Source organism: Onthophagus taurus, unplaced genomic scaffold (assembly GCF_036711975.1).
Source record: "Onthophagus taurus isolate NC unplaced genomic scaffold, IU_Otau_3.0 ScKx7SY_15, whole genome shotgun sequence".
NCBI classification, from domain to species: Eukaryota; Metazoa; Arthropoda; class Insecta; order Coleoptera; family Scarabaeidae; genus Onthophagus; species Onthophagus taurus.
In genome coordinates this window covers 4466985-4489775 of record NW_027248940.1, presented here as the reverse complement: position 1 = coordinate 4489775, position 22791 = coordinate 4466985, and the positions used below count along the sequence as shown (strand labels likewise).

At 31.7% G+C, this 22791-nt stretch overlaps 3 protein-coding genes across 4 annotated transcripts; 1 reads left to right on the top strand and 2 right to left on the bottom strand.

Moving 5' to 3' along the window:
* Positions 1 to 5753: 5753 nt before the first annotated feature.
* On the bottom strand, positions 5754 to 8964 carry LOC139432429 (uncharacterized). The gene is made up of 3 exons (XM_071200955.1): positions 8574 to 8964; positions 6655 to 8229; positions 5754 to 6607 (listed from the first exon to the last, which is right to left on the bottom strand). The coding sequence occupies exons 1-3, from the start codon at positions 8962 to 8964 to the stop codon at positions 5754 to 5756; spliced, it is 2820 nt and encodes a 939-aa protein (XP_071057056.1).
* A 4831-nt stretch (positions 8965 to 13795) lies between these two features.
* On the top strand, positions 13796 to 19845 carry LOC139432390 (uncharacterized). 2 transcript variants are annotated; one of them, XM_071200903.1, is made up of 6 exons: positions 13796 to 14028; positions 14851 to 15784; positions 15836 to 15989; positions 16042 to 16176; positions 16235 to 16400; positions 16453 to 19845. In XM_071200903.1, the coding sequence occupies exon 6, from the start codon at positions 16931 to 16933 to the stop codon at positions 19421 to 19423; it is 2493 nt and encodes an 830-aa protein (XP_071057004.1). In that variant the 5' UTR covers positions 13796 to 14028; positions 14851 to 15784; positions 15836 to 15989; positions 16042 to 16176; positions 16235 to 16400; positions 16453 to 16930; the 3' UTR covers positions 19424 to 19845. The 2 variants fall into 2 exon arrangements, with proteins under 2 accessions (XP_071057004.1, XP_071057005.1); XM_071200904.1 differs by lacking the exons at positions 13796 to 14028; positions 14851 to 15784 and having other exon boundaries at positions 15980 to 16176.
* A 1717-nt stretch (positions 19846 to 21562) lies between these two features.
* LOC111416598 (uncharacterized) lies at positions 21563 to 22434 on the bottom strand. The gene is made up of 2 exons (XM_023048652.2): positions 22114 to 22434; positions 21563 to 22055 (listed from the first exon to the last, which is right to left on the bottom strand). Exons 1-2 carry the CDS (start codon positions 22392 to 22394, stop codon positions 21713 to 21715), a joined length of 624 nt encoding a protein of 207 aa, XP_022904420.2. The 5' UTR covers positions 22395 to 22434; the 3' UTR covers positions 21563 to 21712.
* Positions 22435 to 22791: the final 357 nt, after the last annotated feature.

The window sequence follows — 22791 nt, the reverse complement described above, 5'->3', positions numbered from 1 at the left end:
GGGAGTGTTTCGCAGATTACGAGTGGCATATTGTATGGGAATGTGACTTTTACCGAAACAAAGACGGATTTAAAGACACTGAAAAACGTATAAGATTAGAACATAAAACTATTAATAAATATGGGTTCATCGATTTAGTAGAAAATAAAGCTATGTGGTGCGCGTTCTGTTTGAAACGTTCACATTTTAAATTTATTTTAAGAGAATATTGCTCCGATGAGGTTCATGAAATTTTAGAGGGTTTATAATAAACATTTGTCATTTAAGTAGTTATGTATTAAGTTTAAGTAGTTTTTAAAATGTTTACTTCAGTCTTATACCCCAATACAAAAACTACTTATATAATGGTGGGTATCCATGTTGCAAGTCATTTCAATAAAATAAAAAGTTTACTTCACTCTTGCTTGTAGTATTTTATTTCAAAACTAGTTTCGAGAGTGTTCTTTCATCATCAGTTGAAAACTGTACATGAAATTACAAAAATTTCTTGTATTAGCACGAAAAATAGCAACAAAATGAATTAAAGAAAATTGAAATACATAAAACAAAAAAGAAATAAAAATATATAAACGGCAAAAACTTACGGTCAAATTTCGAGACTTGTACAGTAAAAGTCGAGGAAAGCATCATATTATTCACGAACATATTAAAAACAAACAAAATCAAAACATCAGTTTTTAACAAATCCTATAAAAGTCATAATGAACATTGGAACATTATTCATTCTATCAGAAAAAAGCTTGATGAAGGCGATACCATATTCGTTAAAGCTGATAAGGGAGCCGGTGTGGTTATTTTGGATAAATCTCTATCCCTAGATAAAACATATGATTTTATGAAGCAGAATAATTATGATAAAATTAATTTTGACCCCTTGAATAGTTTTGTTAAAAAGACACGGAATATAATCAATGATTGCAAGGAGACTTTAATAGAGTACACACCATACTTAAAAAGTTTAAAAGATTCCCAAAGTATTAAAAAAATGATTTTCAATAGTTCAATGTTCATGTATATGAATCCCTCCATTCCTAGACTTTACTCCCTTCTAAAATTGCACAAAGACAATATATCTATCCGCCCCATTATTTCTTTTAAAAACTCTCCTACCCCAATATTAGCCAATTTTATGCTAAATATTTTCAAAATGATAGATTTTAAACCCAAATTTTCTGTTCAGAACTCAATTCAGTTTATAAACATGATTAAAGATATAAAATTTAATAAAAAGATGATGGTTTCTTTTGATGTGACCAATTTATATTCAAAAATTCCTGTTGATATAATCCTTAATTTGGTAGATAAGCTTTTTAGAAAGCATTTCAATAATAATGAAAATGTCGTTAATGATTTGAACTTAATTTTACATCATGTAGTAACTCAAAATTTTTGTTATTTTAATAAAGAATATTATGACATAAAGGATGGCTTACCTATGGGTATGCCTCTTTCTGATTTCTCTTTCTAATTTTCTTAATCAATTTTTGAATAATTTGCATACAAAATTAAACTTTACATTAGAAAAAGAAGAAAACAGAAAACTTAATTTTTTGTTGAATAAGTAGATCCATTCTTTGTTTAACCAGTGCGGTAATTAAATAAATTCGAAAATTGTGTTACAACCAGGGACTAAGAACGGAACGAAAACGAGAACGAAAGAATCAAATTAACCGAATAATTTATAAGAACGAAAACGGAAACGAAAACCAAATTTTTATTTTTCGTTCATGATTGAAAACGAAATAAATAATTTCGGTTACCGGTTTTAACCGGTTTAATGACACAATATTTTTGTAACCTACTCCTAGTAGACATATCGGGGATGCAAGGGTCTTCTATTCTATACCTTCTATATATATATTTTTACTATAAAATAAATATGTTAACAATTTTTTTCTCTTATTTTTAATAATAATAATAACTTTATTTACAAATAACCAAAAATTAATCATGACACAAAATTTTTAAATAAGTAAAAGTTAATTGAAATAAAGCAAGATCAGAGAGAAAAGAAACAAATATTATTATTTAAAATATGAAGCAAAAAAAACAAAAAAAATCTGTCACTGGCATACCACTAAACTGCATAGCAGTTTGTGCGTGGTTTTCAAGTAACTAAATTTAATGGGAATAAATGAAAGAAACCAAAACAGATTCGTGTCTCTCCAATACAGAAACGGTCCTAAACAGTTCATTCTAAATTTTATTTTTAATATTTATAAAAAGCAAAAATGCCATCACCACTTAAAATGCAGTTGATTGAAATTTTTAACATTTAAGTTTTTAAAAGCATAAATTTTATGTTAGTAATTTTTGCCAGCTATGATTAAAATTATGACAAGTGACTTATTTGTCAAATACTTTTATTAGAAAAATAGTAAAAAACCGGTTTTAACCGTTATTTCATTTCGGTTCACGAAAACGAAAACGATATTTTTTGGGTGTGAACGAAAAGAACGAAAACGAAATTTTTCGTTTTCGTTCTGATCGGAAACGAACAAAATACTTTTCGTTTTTAGTCCCTGGTTACAACTGGTTTATTTTAAGTTTAAGTTCAACCTGACATGTTTCGGTCTTTTAAATGACCATCATCGGAGGTCTACAAGTAATAACATATATTAGCAAAGTATACAGATAACAAAATATATTAATTGAGGTTATGTTGTTAAGAACATTGAGATAATTCCAGTAAATCATCAAAAATATTAGAAAATATACTAACATCGTAAAAAGGATATATGAGGAACAACATACAATAAAGTAATACAAACTAAAATCAAAGTATTGTAGCATAGGAACTTAGACAACCTTTAATATATGAACCTTGGGTTAGGATGTACTGTAAGATGGATGCGCATGTGTATGGGAATACGTTGGTAATGGCGGGAAAGGGAAAGGATACAAATTTAAATTTGAAAAATGATCCAAATTATAAAGAGAGATGATATCACCACGGGGAAAATTTGAAGGGAGAAGAATGGGGTAAGGGGGGCAAAGGAGTGATTGTCAAGGATCTCAATCAGTGCAAAACCAGTTATACAATCATTAATTGGAGTTCTCTTCTGTTGAGAATAAGGGGAAAGGGAAATGGGTGAGGATATTATAGATGACGAGGTGTGATATCAATCTTAAGGAAAAAAATAAATGGGGGAAATAAACAGGGTAAGGTAGGAATGGTGTGATTGTCATGGACCTCAATCAGTGCAACTCCAGTTATACAATCATTAACTGGAGTTCTCGTCTGATGAGGAATGAAGAAAGAGGAAGGGGCAAGGGTAGGGGTAAATAGGTGTCTGTGAAATTAGGGGGGATCATTAGGGAATGGTTTCTTTAGCATCCTATATAGGGGTGGTCTAGTTAGGTCTATTTGGTCATTAAAGCATTCGATATTCTTATTCTGGAATTTAAATTTCTCGATTTCGTAGGCCTCAGTGAGGGTCATTTTAGTTCCTTTATCCATTCTGTGTAATAATTTTACACCCGTATCTATATCAAAACTATGTGGGTTGTTGAGAAGATGTCTTCCGAAATTAGATTTGATGCTAGCCTTGTGTTCGTTAATTCTCTGTTTTATTGATCTTCCAGTTTCGCCGATGTACACTGCACCACAGGTGTCGCAATTCAATTTGTAAACACCACTATTTTCGAGGAGGTTGGTGTTGTCTTTCTTGTGGTTTAATAAGTTGATCATGGAGGTGTTGGATTTGAATAAAATATTTATATTGTACTTTTTGAAGATTTTTAGGATAGGAGCTGCAATGTGACCCGGGTAAGAAATAGATCGGTAAGTTGGTTCTGAGGTTGGTGTATTGTTAGTGAGTGTGGTCAGCTGCCTATTATTGGTTTTTGTTTGAATTCTTCTAATTAAATTGGAGACATAATTTGGGGGGAAGTTATTGTTGTGTGCTATTGCCTTAATGATCAATAGTTCTTTTTCTCTGTCTATATTGTTGAGAGGAGTTGTCATGGATCGGTGAATGTATGCATGAAACGCCACATTTTTATGGGTATGATGGTGAAAAGAAGTATATGGGATGACTGTATCAGTTTGTGTGACTTTCCTGAATATATCAAACTCTAGTTTGTTATTTCTGTTAATCAATTTAAGGTCAAGGTATGGTAAAATGTTGTTTTGTTCCTGTTCCATTGTAAAATGAATGTTTGTGTGAAGGTCGTTAAGGAGTGAATGCAAATCGTTGACGTTGTTGTGTATGTTGGTCTTCCAAATGACCAGGACATCATCCACATATCTTTTCCAAAAGATGATATTTTCGGTTATGTGATTTCTTGTGTGGAGTAAATTGTTTTCAAGTGTGTCGAGAAAAAAGTCTGCACTCAAAGGGGAGCCCATGGGTAAGCCGCCCGAATATTTGTATAGTTTATTGTCGAAAATGCAAGTATTTTGGGCTAGGCAAGTAATGAGAAGGTTTTGCAGATGGTCAGCGTCTTCTGAGTCTAGTTTGTTCTTAAAATAATCAAGAGTTATGGTGAGAGTCTCCGAAACTGGGATGTTTGTATACAGATTGGTGACATCAAATAACACTAATTCAAAGTTGTCAGGGAAGCGTAGGTTCAAAGGTTCTTCGATAAGATGTTGTCTGTTTCTTATGGTATGTATTGGTTTGAAATCCAGGTGAGATAATATAAATCTGTTAACAATTTGTGGGTGCTTGAGCCTATGGACGAAATTATTGGTCGTATAGGGTTATTAGGTTTGTGTAGTTTTATGAGGGAGTAGAGATTAGGATTCTTCGGGTTCATTGGTAGAATATTTGAGATTTTAATATTGTATTTATCCAAAAACGATTTGGAGTCTCTGAGGGCTTTTTTAGTTTTTGTATGTAAGGTATTGACAGGGTTAGACTTTATTTCTGTGAAATTATTTTGTGATAGGAAAGTTTCGGTTTTCTGTTTATAAATCTTTCTATCTATAATTACTATACCCGAATTCTTGTCTGCGTTGCTGATAATTGCATCTCGTGATTGGATTTTCTTTCTAATGGAATTAACAATTTTCATCTCTGGATTGAATATTCTTCCATTATTGTTCTTGTGTTGTTGACGGTTGACGGTTTTCAACCCTCTTTAAGAAATCGATGATGTCCAGCCGAAGGTCCTTCTATTGTAGATTATATCTTGCCGCCACTTCTAGTTCTATGCTCAGGTGACTCAGTCTAGGGTGGTTCGGCAAAGCAGTAGAGAATAAAGGCCGGTTCTGGACCGGAAGTGCTCCCCAGCTCCCCCTGGTCCTGCGCATGCGCGCCGGAAGTGACGTCACGACATCCTTAAGGATCATCCTTAAGGATCGGTCGACGGTGGCGCCACCTGTATCATCCTTAAGGATCGGTCGACGGTGGCACCACCTGTAGCATCCTTAAGGATCGGTCGACGGTGGCGCCACCTGTAACATCCTTAAGGATCGGTCGACGGTGGCGCCACCTGTCAATTTGTAAAACGGTTAAAACTTCTAAATAATAACTGTTTTAAGTTGCTCCCCCGTGAAATAATATTAATAATAATAATAATACTTACCTTAAAATAGGTTCTCTATTACTGATTGAGGGTAGGAGGAGGAAGAGAAAATCATAAAAAATTAAAGTTAATACATATATTAAAAACTTGATTCTCTATTACTGATTGAGGGTAGGAGGAGGAAGAGAAAATCACAAAAAATTAATACATATATTAAAAATTTAAATTAAGCATACTCAAAAAAAATTATGCTATTTTCTACTTAACCTACTTAAATATATTTAAACGTTATTCGAAATAGTGGTAAAATGACCCCAAGCCAATGTTTTAATACCATCGGCATCGATACATCGCTTTGAATCATGTGGGGAAAGGGCCAATTTGTTTTGTAAAACGGTAAAAACCGTGTGGTTAAAACTTCTAAATAATAACTGTTTTCTAGACGTGATGGAATTTGAATGTAAACGGTGAAAATAATTTTGAAATGAAAGCTTTTGTTTAACCACAGCTTTCCTAATACCTTTAGATTTTTTAGTAACTCGTCCATTAGCGACCCGATTTGCGTACACCTTCGATCTTAAACCAATAAATTCAACCATTACGTTTCCGCAATTTTCATCTTTCATCTTACCTAAAACCGCTTTATTTTGCAAGGGGATGTCAAACCGATTATCGGGGCTGTAGTTAGATGTATCAAATTTATCTAAATTTAATTTAACATCGCTATACACATCGTCAGACTTAATTAGTACGGTGAAACTGTCGGTATCCATGTAACACAACTGAACGTCCTCGCCGTATTTAGGTTTTAAAAAATCATAATAAAAATCGTACATTAATAATTTTGACAGTTCTAAAACTGTAAAACCAACGTATAGAGGCTTATCGTAGGCTACATGAAGACGCTCCATTTGAATTGCCGAAAACGTTTCTGTGAATACTTTAACACTTTTAAAATTTAATTTAGCGATTAAACTCCGAGCTCCAAGTCTAGGTCTACCTGCGGTTTTGCCAGACCTGATATCATCCCAACTGGTTACTAAGCGGACGTCAACTCGCTTATCAACATTTTCCATGGTTTTACCGAAAACTGCGTTGTTCATTAATTTAAAAAAATCCTTTTCAAAATATGTGACTTTAACGAAGGGGATTGTTTAAACGATAAAACTCTATTAACTTTACTTATAATTAATCCGTGCGCAACGGCTTGTTTTAAATTTCTGTAATGAATTACATAATTTGTCTTATCAAATAAATTTGGAATTAATCGTTTATCGCTCTCGCATTTACAGTTAGGGGGGATTAAATTCTCGGCTAAGAAAGGTAGATCATTATGTAGGTTGTGCAAGCGTTCGGGATACGCAATATCCACGTCTAAAATATATCCGAAATCGGAATCATCGGGTATATTATTAAAATCTAAATTTTGAATTTCGTTTTCAGTCAACCATTTAAAGTCGGAAACGGGTAAATATTGAGACATTGCCCACCCATACAAATTGTTAGCGTCCCAATACATTAGAAATTTAGAGGGCGAATTAGCATCATAATTTTCCATATATTTATTATTTGCTTTAGCATGACGTAGGGAGCATTGGGAAATGCCCCCACGGATACCTTTTTTAATGAAATGAACTTGATCAATATCCGTCAACAATTCCAATTTAATTTTAGTGAATTTCAACGTGGCATCCCAAGATAGCCCCGGTGCCGTATAATAATGCGTGGGATCTAAACCGTACGTTTTAAAACAAACTTGCCTGAATTTTTCAAATACATCAGCTAATAAAAGAACATCAGTCTTTAAGTACAAGTCGGAATATTCTTTCAAATCTTGACAATTAAATTTTTCCCACACACATTGAGCGTGCAAATATTGCTCATCGCTTATATCTTCGAAATTTAATTTGTTGTAAAACATGCTCTTAGGTGGTAGTGATGTATCATTTAGTTTATCGAAAGAGGTTATATAATTATAGGGAAATATACCCTTTTTCGTTAACAATTTAAAATGTTCCGGGTGTGGAAAGAATTTATATATATTGTCAAAGTCATATATTTCGAGGTTGCCGGCTAAAGAATCTAATGAAGATGCCATAAATCTAAATGAATCCACAAATCTTAATTTAAAAAAGATATTTTCAACGGGTTTATCTTTATTGATTACTTTATCGACCAACACTTTTTTACTGAAACTGATATAGTTTTCTTTATTGTTCGGCAATACATTAAGTCCATCGTCATCCGCATCAGCCATTTCTTTAATAAATAAATGACAATCGTAACCGCTAAAATTATGAAAGAATATTGGAATAAAATTTTGAAGTTTGAAATTTAGTTTACAATTTCTATGCGCGGGTCCTCGGTATTTACCGCTAATATAACAACGATCGTGCACCTTAATCTGGTCAGATGTGAAAGGATTTTGACAAATAAAACAATTTTCAGCCGAATCGAAATTACGTTGCTCATCGGTTGTTAAAAGTATCATTGGTTTTACGGTTTTCAAGTATTTATTATAAATAAATTTAACATCATCGATTAATTTTGTGATAAAAACTTGAGATGCATCAAGTCCCGTATACGTTTCAAATTTATTAAAACTGCTATCAATCGTGGAAACAATGTAATAAGCAAAACTGTACGGTTGATGTTCCTCAATTTTTTCCGTAAAAGATTTAGCGCTACTCTGTTTGCAATAATCGATCGGTTTTAAAAGCGATTCTAAAAGTCGGCGTAGATGACAAAGGGAGCCATCTGAGCGAATTTATAATTGTTAAATTCTAAAATATTTAGCGGAGTTTTTAAACCGAAAAAGTTTGGTTTAGATTTTAAATCGGCCGTAGGTAAAACGGTCATCACATGATTACAATCATAAGTCTGATGTGCGAGTAACTTGTCTGCCGATGAAAACCGCGTCAAACATCCATCACAAAGGTGTATAGAATGTTCGCGGCGCGTGACTTGACTCGATATTAGCCTTGAAAGATTTTTAATTAAAATGAAATGTCCCTTCCCGTTTTCGTATAGATAAAGCAAATTTATATGATTATCGCGTCTTTGTTTGGTAAAATAAATTGGCCCTTCCACCGTGTATTTACCACTACTACTACTTATCAATTCGTAAACATTAATACTTAAATTATTTAATTTTTCTACATTAATGATATCTTTTAAAGTTATTGGAAATGTAATCCCGCGCAAATTAAGTACTTGACTATAATGAGGGTAGCTTGTAGTACGATCATGATGGAGGTTCGTAGGATGAAGAGCCGCCGTCAAACACCACGCTAAACAAGCATCGTCCTCATGGTTTTTAATATTTACGCACGCATGTTTTTCAACAATTACCTGAGGTAAACGTATATACGATGACCCAGGTATAGGTTCAAATTTATTAATATTAAGCAGGAGGTGAGATACGGAGAAGAAGGCCCACCCAGAGTCGCGTTCTTGAAATTCTTCGCTTTGAGCTAAAATTTCCCTACACATCCCAACATACACCTCATGCAAATCCGTACCCACCGAAACAACTTGAAATTTACAATTAAAATTTTTCTCGGACATTAATATGTCTTCATCCCCATTCTCATCATACGCGGCTTTAACATAATTCGCAAAAAATGGGACGCTAACAATTTGTATGGGTGGGCAATGTCTCAATATTTACCCGTTCCGACTTTAAATGGTTGACTGAAAACGAAATTCAAAATTTAGATTTTAATAATATAGCCGATGATTCCGATTTCGGATATATTTTAGACGTGGATATTGCGTATCCCGAACACTTGCACAACCTACATAATGATCTACCTTTCTTAGCCGAGAATTTAATCCCCCCTAACGGTAAATGCGAGAGCGATAAACGATTAATTCCAAATTTATTTGATAAGACAAATTATGTAATTCATTACAGAAATTTAAAACAAGCCGTTGCGCACGGATTAATTATAAGTAAAGTTAATAGAGTTTTATCGTTTAAACAATCCCCTTCGTTAAAGTCACATATTTTGAAAAGGATTTTTTTAAATTAATGAACAACGCAGTTTTCGGTAAAACCATGGAAAATGTTGATAAGCGAGTTGACGTCCGCTTAGTAACCAGTTGGGATGATATCAGGTCTGGCAAAACCGCAGGTAGACCTAGACTTGGAGCTCGGAGTTTAATCGCTAAATTAAATTTTAAAAGTGTTAAAGTATTCACAGAAACGTTTTCGGCAATTCAAATGGAGCGTCTTCATGTAGCCTACGATAAGCCTCTATACGTTGGTTTTACAGTTTTAGAACTGTCAAAATTATTAATGTACGATTTTTATTATGATTTTTTAAAACCTAAATACGGCGAGGACGTTCAGTTGTGTTACATGGATACCGACAGTTTCACCGTACTAATTAAGTCTGACGATGTGTATAGCGATGTTAAATTAAATTTAGATAAATTTGATACATCTAACTACAGCCCCGATAATCGGTTTGACATCCCCTTGCAAAATAAAGCGGTTTTAGGTAAGATGAAAGATGAAAATTGCGGAAACGTAATGGTTGAATTTATTGGTTTAAGATCGAAGGTGTACGCAAATCGGGTCGCTAATGGACGAGTTACTAAAAAATCTAAAGTTATTAGGAAAGCTGTGGTTAAACAAAAGCTTTCATTTCAAAATTATTTCCACTGTTTACATTCAAATTCCATCACGTCTAGAAAACAGTTATTATTTAGAAGTTTTAACCACACGGTTGTTACCGTTTTACAAAACAAATTGGCCCTTTCCCCACATGATTCAAATTTTACAATTATTTCGAATAACGTTTAAATATATTTAAGTAGGTTAAGTAGAAAATAGCATCATTTTTTTTGAGTATGCTTAATTTAAATTTTTAATATATGTATTAACTTTAATTTTTTGTGATTTTCTCTTCCCCCTCCTACCCTCAATCAGTAATAGAGAACCTATTTTAAGGTAAGTATTATTACGCGGGGGAGCAACTTCCGCTGATAAGCGATACGAGCGTCGCCTTCGTCTCTCATTGGATGTTATTTGAAATTTATGTATGAACTATTGGAACATAGATGGTTTTTTTTGAGTATGTTTAATTTAAATTTTTAATATATTATGTATTAACTTTAATTTTTTGTGATTTTCTCTTCCCCCTCCTACCCTCAATCAGTAATAGAGAATCAAATTTTTAATATATGTATTAACTTTAATTTTTTATGATTTTCTCTTCCTCCTCCTACCCTCAATCAGTAATAGAGAACCTATTTTAAGGTAAGTATTATTATTATTATTATTATTATTAATATTATTTCACGGGGGAGCAACTTAAAACAGTTATTATTTAGAAGTTTTAACCGTTTTACAAATTGAAAGGTGGCGCCACCGTCGACCGATCCTTAGATTCTTAAGGAGCAGGGGGAGCAACCTTCGATCCTTAAGAATGCTACAGGTGGCGCCACCGTCGACCGATCCTTAAGGATGCTACAGGTGGTGCCACCGTCGACCGATCCTTAAGGATGATACAGGTGGCGCCACCGTCGACCGATCCTTAAGGATGATCCTTAAGGATGTCGTGACGTCACTTCCGGCGAGCATGCGCAGGATCAGGGGGAGCTGGGGAGCACTTCCGGTCCAGAACCGGCCTTTATTCTCTACTGCTTTGCCGAACCACCCTAGACTGAGTCACCTGAGCATAGAACTAGAAGTGGCGGCAAGATATAATCTACAAGAGAAGGACCTTCGGCTGGACATCATCGATTTCTTAAAGAGGGTTGAAAACCGTCAACAACACAAGAACAATAATGGAAGAATATTCAATCCAGAGATGAAAATTGTTAATTCCATTAGAAAGAAAATCCAATCACGAGATGCAATTATCACCAACGCAGACAAGAATTCGGGTATAGTAATTATAGATAGAAAGATTTATAAACAGAAAACCGAAACTTTCCTATCACAAAATAATTTCACAGAAATAAAGTCTAACCCTGTCAATACCTTACATACAAAAACTAAAAAAGCCCTCAAAGACTCCAAATCGTTTTTGGATAAATACAATATTAAAATCTCAAATATTCTACCAATGAACCCGAAGAATCCTAATCTCTACTCCCTCATAAAACTACACAAACCTAATAACCCTATACGACCAATAATTTCGCCCATAGGCTCAAGCACCCACAAATTGTTAACAGATTTATATTATCTCACCTGGATTTCAAACCAATACATACCATAAGAAACAGACGACATCTTATCGAAGAACTTTTGAACCTACGCTTCCCTGACAACTTTGAATTAGTGTCATTTGATGTCACCAATCTGTATACAAACATCCCAGTTTCGGAGACTTCACCATAACTCATGATTATTTTAAGAACAAACTAGACTCAGAAGACGCTGACCATCTGCAAAACCTTCTCATTACTTGCCTAGTCCAAAATACTTGCCTTTTCGACAATAAACTATACAAATATTCGGACGGCTTACCCATGGGCTCCCCTTTGAGTGGACTCCTGGCAGACTTTTTTCTCGACAAACTTGAAAACAATTTAGAAATCACATAACCGAAAATATCATCTTTTGGAAAAGATATGTGGATGATGTCCTGGTCATTTGGAAGACCAACATACACAACAACGTCAACGATTTGCATTCACTCCTTAACGACCTTCACACAAACATTCATTTTACAATGGAACAGGAACAAAACAACATTTTACCATACCTTGACCTTAAATTGATTAACAGAAATAACAATCTAGAGTTTGATATATTCAGGAAAGTCACACAAACTGATACAGTCATCCCATATACTTCTTTTCACCATCATTCCCATAAAAATGCGGCATTTCATGCATACATTCACCGATTAATAACAACTCCTCTCAACAATATAGACAGAGAAAAAGAACTATTGATCATTAAGGCAATAGCACACAACAATAACTTCCCCCCAAATTATGTCTCCAATTTAATTAGAAGAATTCAAACAAAAACCAATAATAGACAGCTGACGACACTCACCAACAATACACCAACCTCAGAACCAACTTACCGATCTATTTCTTACCCGGGTCACATTGCAGCCCCTATCCTAAAAATCTTCAAAAAGTACAATATAAATATTTTATTCAAATCCAACACCTCCATGATCAACTTATTAAACCACAAGAAAGACAACACCAACCTCCTCGAAAATAGTGGTACAAATTGAATTGCGACACCTGTGGTGCAGTGTACATCGGCGAAACTGGAAGATCAATAAAACAAAGAATTAACGAACACAAGGGTAGCATCAAATCTAATTTCGGAAAACTAAAGACTAAAGAAACCATTCCCTAATGATCCCCCCTAATTTCACAGACACCTATTTACCCCTACCCCTGCCCCTTCCTCTTTCTTCATTCCTCACCAGACGAGAACTCCAGTTAATGATTGTATAACTGGAGTTGCACTGATTGAGGTCCATGACAATCACACCTTTCCTACCTTACAGTGTTTATTTCCCACATTTATTTTTTTCCTTAAGATTGATATCACACCTCCTCATCTATAATACCCTCACCCATTTCCCTGTCCCCTTATTCTCAACAGAAGAGAACTCCAGTTAATGATTGTATAACTGGTTTTGCACTGATTGAGATCCAGGTTGAACTTAAACTTAAAATAAACCAGTTGTAACACAATTTTCGAATTTATTTAATTACCGCACTGGTTAAAGAAAGAATGGATCTACTTATTCAACAAAAAATTAAGTTTTCTGTTTTCTTCTTTTTCTAATGTAAAGTTTAATTTTGTATGCAAATTATTCAAAAATTGATTAAGAAAATTATTTAAAGAATCTGTCACCCCCCAAACACAAAAGACATCATCTACACTGAGAGAAAAATGGCATTTTAAAATAAAAAGGTTACTGTTTTAACCCATATCCTTTTGACATAAAAGGAAAAACTATTGGAAAGATAAGAAAGTATTTATTTTAAAAGAAATGTAATGTTATTTCAAATAACCGCAATATTATTTTAAAGCAGTGAAAACTATTGAATTAATTTACAGATTTCTTTTGTGTCAAATAGAAAATAAGTAAAACTAACATCAAAAATTGTTAAATTATTACTGACTTTTATTGATTTAATAATGTATCCTTCAAAATGCCTATTTTAAATATAAAACGTTTTAGTTATGGGAATAAAATAGAAACTTTTTACGCTAAAACGGTTAAAAGTTTGCAAGCTGGGGAAGTCCAGTTCTTTGTCATATAATGCAATGTTGTGAAATACCCGAAATACGTTTACTCCGTTTACTCCGGTTCAGTCTTCAATCTTTAGTGCCGTTAGGTGTAGTCAGTGTAGTGGTCGTTAGTCGTAAACTGAGGAAGAATCATCACTTGGTGGAAGTAGTAGGTATATTATTAATTTATTCAATAATATAATTGATTAAAATTAACTAATTTAGTCATTCAAATAAATTGTGGGACGCCATGGAGGACATTACCGGGGAAAACGTGACTACGTTGCTTTTGATGTGGGATTTTCCGGAATTAATAAACGATTTCGAGGGTGTGCATAATTTCGAAATCATATCTAATTAAAAATAATAAATTAATAAGTAAATTTTTGCCAAATTAATTTAGTTAAACCCATCAGTATAAGGACGCAATTTTTTTCGCTTATCAAACGTTGGTAAGCGAGGTCGGTGGCGCCTAACAGCAAGCCGCACTATGATGATTCGGCGCCGCCTTTGCGGATTGGATTTAACCGTTTTTCTTGAAAAAATTTATTTTTTTTCTTTGGTTTATTATGAATAATGTAATGGTTTCCTTAAATTTTCGTGTAAAAACGTGCGCTAATGCATAGATGTTAATTTAATATCGATTTTTACCTTATAAAATCGGGAGGTACATCGGGTTGTTGCCGAATAATAAATTTGTTTTATTTATAAATCTAATAATCACACTCAGCTGCAAAATTTCACTTTCTTTTCTCCTCAACATTTAAGCAGTTGAGTGTTTTTAGATAATTTTGGGTTCCTTCTTGATTTCAAATCTGCCTTTCAAATCTGATTTTATTGTAACACGTCACGTTTTTTTCTACTTTTTTCTAAATTTTGGAATTTTTTATTCTTTTACAATTAAAAAAAAATAGTGTGAAAACCGTTAACTTATTTTGGAAAACAAAGTTTTCTGAACAAATAACATCAAAAAAACGAATTAAAAGTAGTACCTAAAAGAGAAAAATTTCAAAATTAAAAAAAAGAAATAGAAGAAAATGTGACCAGCAACCCAAAACAAATTAAAAACACTCAACGCCCAACTGTTGAGAAATATTACGTCACAGTGTAATTAAAACAATAACAATAATACCTTATACATTTTCTTTCAGAAAAAGGCGTTGATATTGAGGTGTTTAAGGAATTGAGTATATCAGATATTGATAACTTGATCCCGTTGGAATCATTTGGATTAAGAATTAAATTTAGACAACGTTTGTTTCAATGGAAAGCGGAAAATGTAAGGTTAAACATCGGCAGGGTGGGATTTATCTTTCAATTACAATCAAAGGGTTGACCCTTTGAAAATCCAGTCAATTTTACATATCTGTCTGCAATAGCCAAAAAAACTTTTCTACAACGCATGTTATAGAAAAGTCGCGGTGCGTACCAACGATACACACATAAAGGGTTAAATAATACTTTTAACAATTTTTTTGCTCAACTCTGAATATAACTTCGTGCAGGGTTAGTGCAAAATGCTGAAACAGTTAAAGAAAAAAGTTTCCTACCCTTATTTTAATAGAACAGCATATTTTTCCATTTTCGGATTTAGAACCTAAATCTCATCAAAATTTAAAAAATATGTTCCCAAATAGCAAAGTTTTTGACCGTCCCGGGATTTTGTACTAACCTGGTGTAATTGGAAATATCGTATTCTTGTTTCGGACCTAATAATGTAAATACACTTAATACCATTTTGTTTAGGGTTATACAACGCCCTTGGCAACTACAATAACATGTAGTACTAGCTCTAATGTTGGTAGCTGGTTGGATAACAATTTACTTTCTCCCAAATCTACTTCCTCATCTATAACATCAGATATCGTTCAAAAGGAAGGGTTAGAAAAGACATTAAAAAATTCTGTTAAAGGGCAGATAATATTAGAATATTATAAAAAAAATAAACGACTTGACAAAAAAAGGCAAACAGATTTGGTGCACATCGTAACAGACTGTATGTTCCTGGCGCACAAAAAAATTTCTAGCGAGATATTTGAAATATATGCCAAACTAATTACAGATTTATTTCCTTCGGAAATTCAGGTATTAATATAAATTATTAATAACACATTAAGCGAAGTATTTTCATTATAGACAACATACTATACTCCACGGAGAAATAAAAAAAATCCAAGCGGCAAACTGTATGACCGGTATAATAACATAAAACATATAACGAAAAGGTTAAAACCAACTCAAGACAATGAGGATGTTGATAATGGTACCACTAATGTTTATAATGTAGAAGGTAATCTTAATTGTGTTTTATTTAAGTTATTGCAAATTGTATATATTTACAGACGAGATAGAATATTACACGGCGTTTCTTTTAAGTAATTCTGATCCTGATTGATGGACTGAGATCGCCCGAAAATTCCCTTAATACAATTTTAAAAGAGTGGCCAAAATACAATGACTCGAAAGGATATGAATTGGTAATTGCATAGTTAGTTTTTAATATTTTTGACAGTTTGGTTTATCTTTGTTTAACAGATTAACATTGATTTCGACAACATTTACAAAGGGAAAGGATCACTTCTTTTAGATAATTTCAATAGTTTTGTGAAATTGATATTACCGATATATTCCAGAGACATCCGAGACAAATTAAATAAGGAACACTTGGAGCAACTGCAAAAAAATACTGAGCTTTCAAAAGGTAAATATTATTGTGTACTTATAATGCCGAAATCTGCACTATTATTTTTCAGATTCAAGAGATTACTTAATAATTTTATTGTTGCATGCAATACTGCAGCCAAGGCGAATAAACAGGACTCACAAGCCAACAATTTTGGACTCGCAAGACGATTTTGTGTTGCACGTAAAAACTATAAACGATGTCTTGCCAAAGATAGAAGCGGTAAGAGCTAATTACAGAGATAAGAAAATCAAATTACAACCACGAATAGTTGTTGTAGGCGTCGATAAAAATAAACTTGAAGATTTTTATGTGTATAGCGACTCTATAAGATACAAATTCAATTCATTTATAGAGTGTCTCGACATTACTATAAAATTAATACACGTGTTTAATTTAGAATTTTCACAAATTAGCAGATTAGTTTGGTTGTTTTTATCACGATATTTTTTTGGTATTTCGGATGAAAGTATTACTGTTGTGGATAGTTTAGTTGGTCAACTTAACATTGAAAACTCCAATTAAAAATTTTTTTTTCTATCATAGCAATGTTCGGTTGTTTTTTGTGCAAACTTAAATTTAATACTAGTTCGGATGTTATAAATCATTTAAAAAATTTTCACCGAGTTCCTTCCATTTTTAAATTCATTTGTACTTATCCCCAATGTACGCAACAATTTCAAAGTATTTACTCGTACAAAACTCATTTGAAAAAACATGAAGCTAAAAATATACCGTTATGTAATACGTTAACAACACAATTTTTGCCAACTGATATGTTTCCAAATAGGGATGATTATAACGCAAGTACAGAAACTGCCGTAACTTCCCAGCAAAAAATAGAACAGATAAATATTTGTCAGGCTAATAATGAAGATATTCGTTTTCGTGCATCATCAAGTAATTCTGTAAATGAAAACAATTTCTATATTGAAAATGATTTAATTGCATTCATTTTATCTTTACATAGCCAATATAATTTTAGTAGAAAAAATGTTAATATTCAAAATTTAACTCAAACATCAATTACAGCCCCTATTTCAAACTTTATAACTAATAGTATTTTACCCTATACAGAAAATTCAGTTATCCACGATAAATTAGAAAGATTGAGTACATTCTTAAAAGACCCTTTTAAAACTATAAAATCGGAATATAAATTTTTTAAGCACATTAGCAGTATTGGCATATATAGTCACCCAAAATGTTTCACAATAAATAACACTTTGACAGAAGTTGTAATTAATAATACGCCTACTATTGACGATAATGTAGTCCAAGGCTGTATTGTTGATGTACGTTTTCAATTTAAAAAATATTTTGAATGTGATGGTGTTTTGGAAAAAACTCTTGACAATATAAAACAAATTAAAACATGCCAGAAACTGTGCAATTTTATAAATGCTTCGACATGGCGAGATAAATGTTCCAATAATCATAACTGTTCTAAGATTCTCTTGCCATATTATCTTTATTTTGACGACTTTGAAATTAACGACACATTAAGCTCCCATGCAGGAGTCCAAAAACTATGTGGGATATATTGCTGCTTTCCTACAATACCACAATATCAATTATCAAAATTAAGTAATATTCTTGTACTTGGCTTTATAAAATCCATTGATATGCACACGTTTGGTAATAAACAATGTTTAAATAAGTTTACTGAAGATCTTAAGGTTTTAGAACAGGAGGGAATCATTCTTAATCCTGAAAAGGATAATACAATACGAATATATTTTAAACTCGGCCTTGTACTAGGAGACAACCTCGCGTTAAACGATATTTTAGGATTTAATGTTTCATTCTCGAGTACTTTTTTCTGTAGAATCTGCAAACGCTCAAAAATTCAAACACAAAGTGACGTACAACAAATGAACACATTTTTAAGAGACAAAAACAATTATATTATCGATTCTCTTATTGAGGATGCTTCAAAAACAGGTATTAAAGAACCGTCAATTTTTAATACAATTCCATCATTTCACGTGACTGAAAATGTATCTTTTGACATCATGCATGATCTCTTCAACGGCGTGTGTAACTATAATTTAGCCCATGTCCTCAATAATTTTATATACAAAAAGAAATATTTTACTTTAGAAATTTTAAATTACCGGAAACAAATGTTCAATTACGGTCCTACACAAATAGGAAACGTCAGTTCCCCTATTAGGCAAAATAGTATCAAGACACACAATTTCAAAATGACTGCTTCGGAAATGAAGTGCTTTGTACATTTTATTTTATTAATGATAGGTGATTTAATACCACTTGAGGACGAGGTGTATGAATTTTTGAATTTATTTGTTCAAATCATTGATATCATTTTACAAATTCATTTTACAGAGGCCGATTTGGCAAAGCTAGACAGTTTAATACAGAAACATCATAGAATGTATGTAACTCTATTTACTGATCATTTAAAACCAAAGCATCATTTTATGGTACACTACACGTACGTTATCAGAAAAAGTGGTACACTTCGACACCAATGGTGCTTTTGTTTTGAAGCCTTGCATCAAAACCACAAATGTTATGCCAGAAATATCAGTTCAAGATTAAACATTCCATTAACATTAACTATTAAGACGCAATTAGACTTTGCTAATAGGATATTAAATAAGAATTTTTTCGCCAGCGAAGTAGCTTATAAAATATCTACGACTGTGGATTTAGGGAACGGCAAATATGATTTATTTAGGGTTCAAATTGATTTATCGTCAAGTGAAGGTTTGAACGAAGTTATGTATAAAGGGAGTAAGTACAAAAAAGGTTATGTGATTTTTGATAGCACTGAAGAACAACCGAATGTTTATGAAATATTTGAAATTATTGTAAATAAGGATGTATGTTATTTTCTTTGTTTCCACTGGGAGGTAGTTGAGTACCTTCCACATTATTTAGCTTATAAGATCGCTACAAATTCTACGTGTGCTGTAATTAAAAGATTGAATGATATTTGTAATGTTCCCACACATTTTTTTTTTTTACCTACTGGAGAAAGGATTGTTAGGTTAGCAGGTATCTCTTCAAATTAATTTACAACTAATGATAGTAGTTTACATTTTCATTTGTTTTACAACTAATAAGTGATACCTGCTAACTAGGTATAGTTGTACATTTTTTTGCATTGATCGGTAAAATATAACGCCATATTTTAAATTAAAAAAATACTTTTTACCCCTTGATTTGAAAATAAAAAAACCTTAAATCTTCATTGTAAAAGTTAATATTTATCAATTCCATGAATCAAAGATCGATGAACATTTTTCGCAATTTACAATGGACATTTAAAACAATCTTTATTTTTAAACCTTTTGTTACTGACAATATGGTTATATATAGTTAAGTCTCAGAGTGATCTCTGAAAGATAAAATATCTTTAGTTTTAACTGTTTTTAAGATAATAAACCTATAAGAAAAAAATTACTTTATAAAAAACGTTCTCTTTTCTTTTGTAATATCGTTCTCATTTCTTTAAATATTATAAATATTTTTGTGAAACTTTAAATATTTTTCACTATTATTTCCATTATTTACCTATATTTTTTACTAATAACAAGGTAAGTAAAAGTTGCAGGTTATTAAAATAACAATATAATTTTTTTATTTTTAATAGTAAAAACATTTTATAATAACTAATTTGTACTTTAAAACGAAAAAACACTTATTTGGGTTAAAACATAAAAAAAATTAAGTAAAGAATATGTTTATTTAAACTAAAATACCGTTCTTTTAATAATAAAGTTGAATCAATTTTCTGCTAACATTTATGCATTATTACCTCAATAGCACAAAAATCTTACTATAAAAATTAAGTCATTTTAATTTAAAAACCTTACGCATTATGTGAAACATTTAATAATTTTGAATTAAAAACTACATCTTTTTTCGAAAAAAGAATTCTTTTTAATATAACTAAGATTTTGATTTTTATAATAACATATTTTAGTAACTTGGGTTAACAATAAAACCTTTTGATTAAAATCTATATACGTTTTTTATTGTCGTAAAATGGAAAACCTTTAAATCCAACAAATTTTTTCTCTGGGTGTACATACCTACCCACTTAAAAACGTTTTTATTATAAGGATTTTTATCATTAATAATGAAATTCTCTTCAATATAATTAAGAAAGATATCTGCTAAGATTCCAAAAAGAGGCATACCCATAGGTAAGCCATCCTTTATGTCATAATATTCTTTATTAAAATAACAAAAATTTTGAGTTACTACATGATGTAAAATTAAGTTCAAATCATTAACGACATTTTCATTATTATTGAAATGCTTTCTAAAAAGCTTATCTACCAAATTAAGGGTTATATCAACAGGAATTTTTGAATATAAATTGGTCACATCAAAAGAAACCATCATCTTTTTATTAAATTTTATATCTTTAATCATGTTTATAAACTGAATTGAGTTCTGTCGTTTTGAAAATATTTAGCATAAAATTGGCTAATATTGGGGTAGGAGAGTTTTTAAAAGAAATAATGGGGCGAATAGATATATTGTCTTTGTGCAATTTTAGAAGGGAGTAAAGTCTAGGAATGGAGGGATTCATATACATGAACATTGAACTATTGAAAAACATTTTGTTATTACGTTGGGAATCTTTTAAACTTTTTAAGTATGGTGTGTACTCTATTAAAGTCTCCTTGCAATCATTGATTATATGCCGTGTCTTTTTAACAATACTATTCAAGGGGTCAAAATTAATTTTATTATAATTATTCTGCTTCATAAAATCATATGTTTTATCTAGGTATAGAGATTTATCCAAAATAACCACACCGGCTCCCTTATCAGCTTTAACGAATATGGCATCGCCTTCATCAAGTTTTTTTCTTATAGAATGAATAATGTTCCAATGTTCATTATGACTTTTATAGGATTTGTTAAAAACTGATGTTTTGATTTTGTTTGTTTTTAATATGTTCGTGAATAATATGATGCTTTCCTCGACGTTTACTGTACAAGTCTCGAAATTTGACCGTAAGTTTTTGCCATTTATATATTTTTATTTCTTTTTTGTTTTATCTCTTTCAATTTTCTTTAATTCATTTTGATGCTATTTTTCGTGCTAATACAAGAAATCTTTGTAATTTCATGTACAGTTTTCAACTGATGACACTCTCGAAACTAGTTTTGAAATAAAATACTACAAGCAAGAGTGAAGTAAACTTTTTATTTTATTGAAATGACTTGCAACATGGATACCCACCATTATATAAGTAGTTTTTGTATTGGGGGTATAAGAGTGAAGTAAACATTTTAAAAACTACTTAAACTTAATACATAATTACTTAAATGACAAATGTTTATTATAAACCCTCTAAAATTTCATGAACCTCATCGGAGCAATATTCTCTTAAAATAAATTTAAAATGTGAACGTTTCAAACAGAACGCGCACCACATAGCTTTATTTTCTACTAAATCGATGAACCCATATTTATTAATAGTTTTATGTTCTAATCTTATACGTTTTTCAGTGTCTTTAAATCCGTCTTTGTTTCGGTAAAAGTCACATTCCCATACAATATGCCACTCGTAATCTGCGAAACACTCCCCACATACACGTCCATGTTCAGTTTCATAGTATGTAATCCATACACACACTTTTCCACTTTCATCATTCCCATGTATTTGGAAGAATAAATCATCCCTAAAGATTTATTAAAATTTTATATAAATTTATGCATTTTATTTAATTTCTAATTTACCTGTACAATTGTGGTTCCCTGAATAGGTCACATTGAATCTTATGATTCATTTTATATTTGAATATTTCAAACTCTATGCACTCTGTACTCATATTTTCATGGCAGTGTACGTGTGCACCCAATTCATTCCAATTTGTTTGGAACCACGTTTTCCACAAATCTAAAACTAAAGTCCATGGTAATTGTCGATGGAGTCTTAACACATCTACACGTTTTCTTATGCTTAAATTAATTTTATGAAGGGCTAAATCTTTTAATGAAGATGCATTGAATTGAGCCATTGTATTCGATGTTTACTTTCACTTGGTTTTTACGTAACTAAACTTCGAACTACTCAACTATTTATATATAGTTATAATCGTTACTTACATTCTTTAATAATTTTACTGAGAAACGGAAATGACCTTGGTTTGCGGTTATGATACGATAACGCCAACTAACGCAAGTAACTTTGGAATTGTTTTTGCATAATATTCTTTAATAATTGTTTCTAGAAACTTTTATACAAAGTATTTTTTTATAACTAAAATTCGAAATACTTTGCTTTGATTTTTGTCTACGCTATTTCCAAAAGTTATATATTCTTTTGTAACTCAGTTGACTACTAAAAATGTTATATGTTTTAAAAATTATTGTTTAATTGTAAATTTAAATCACCATCATAATGTCTTGGACTGA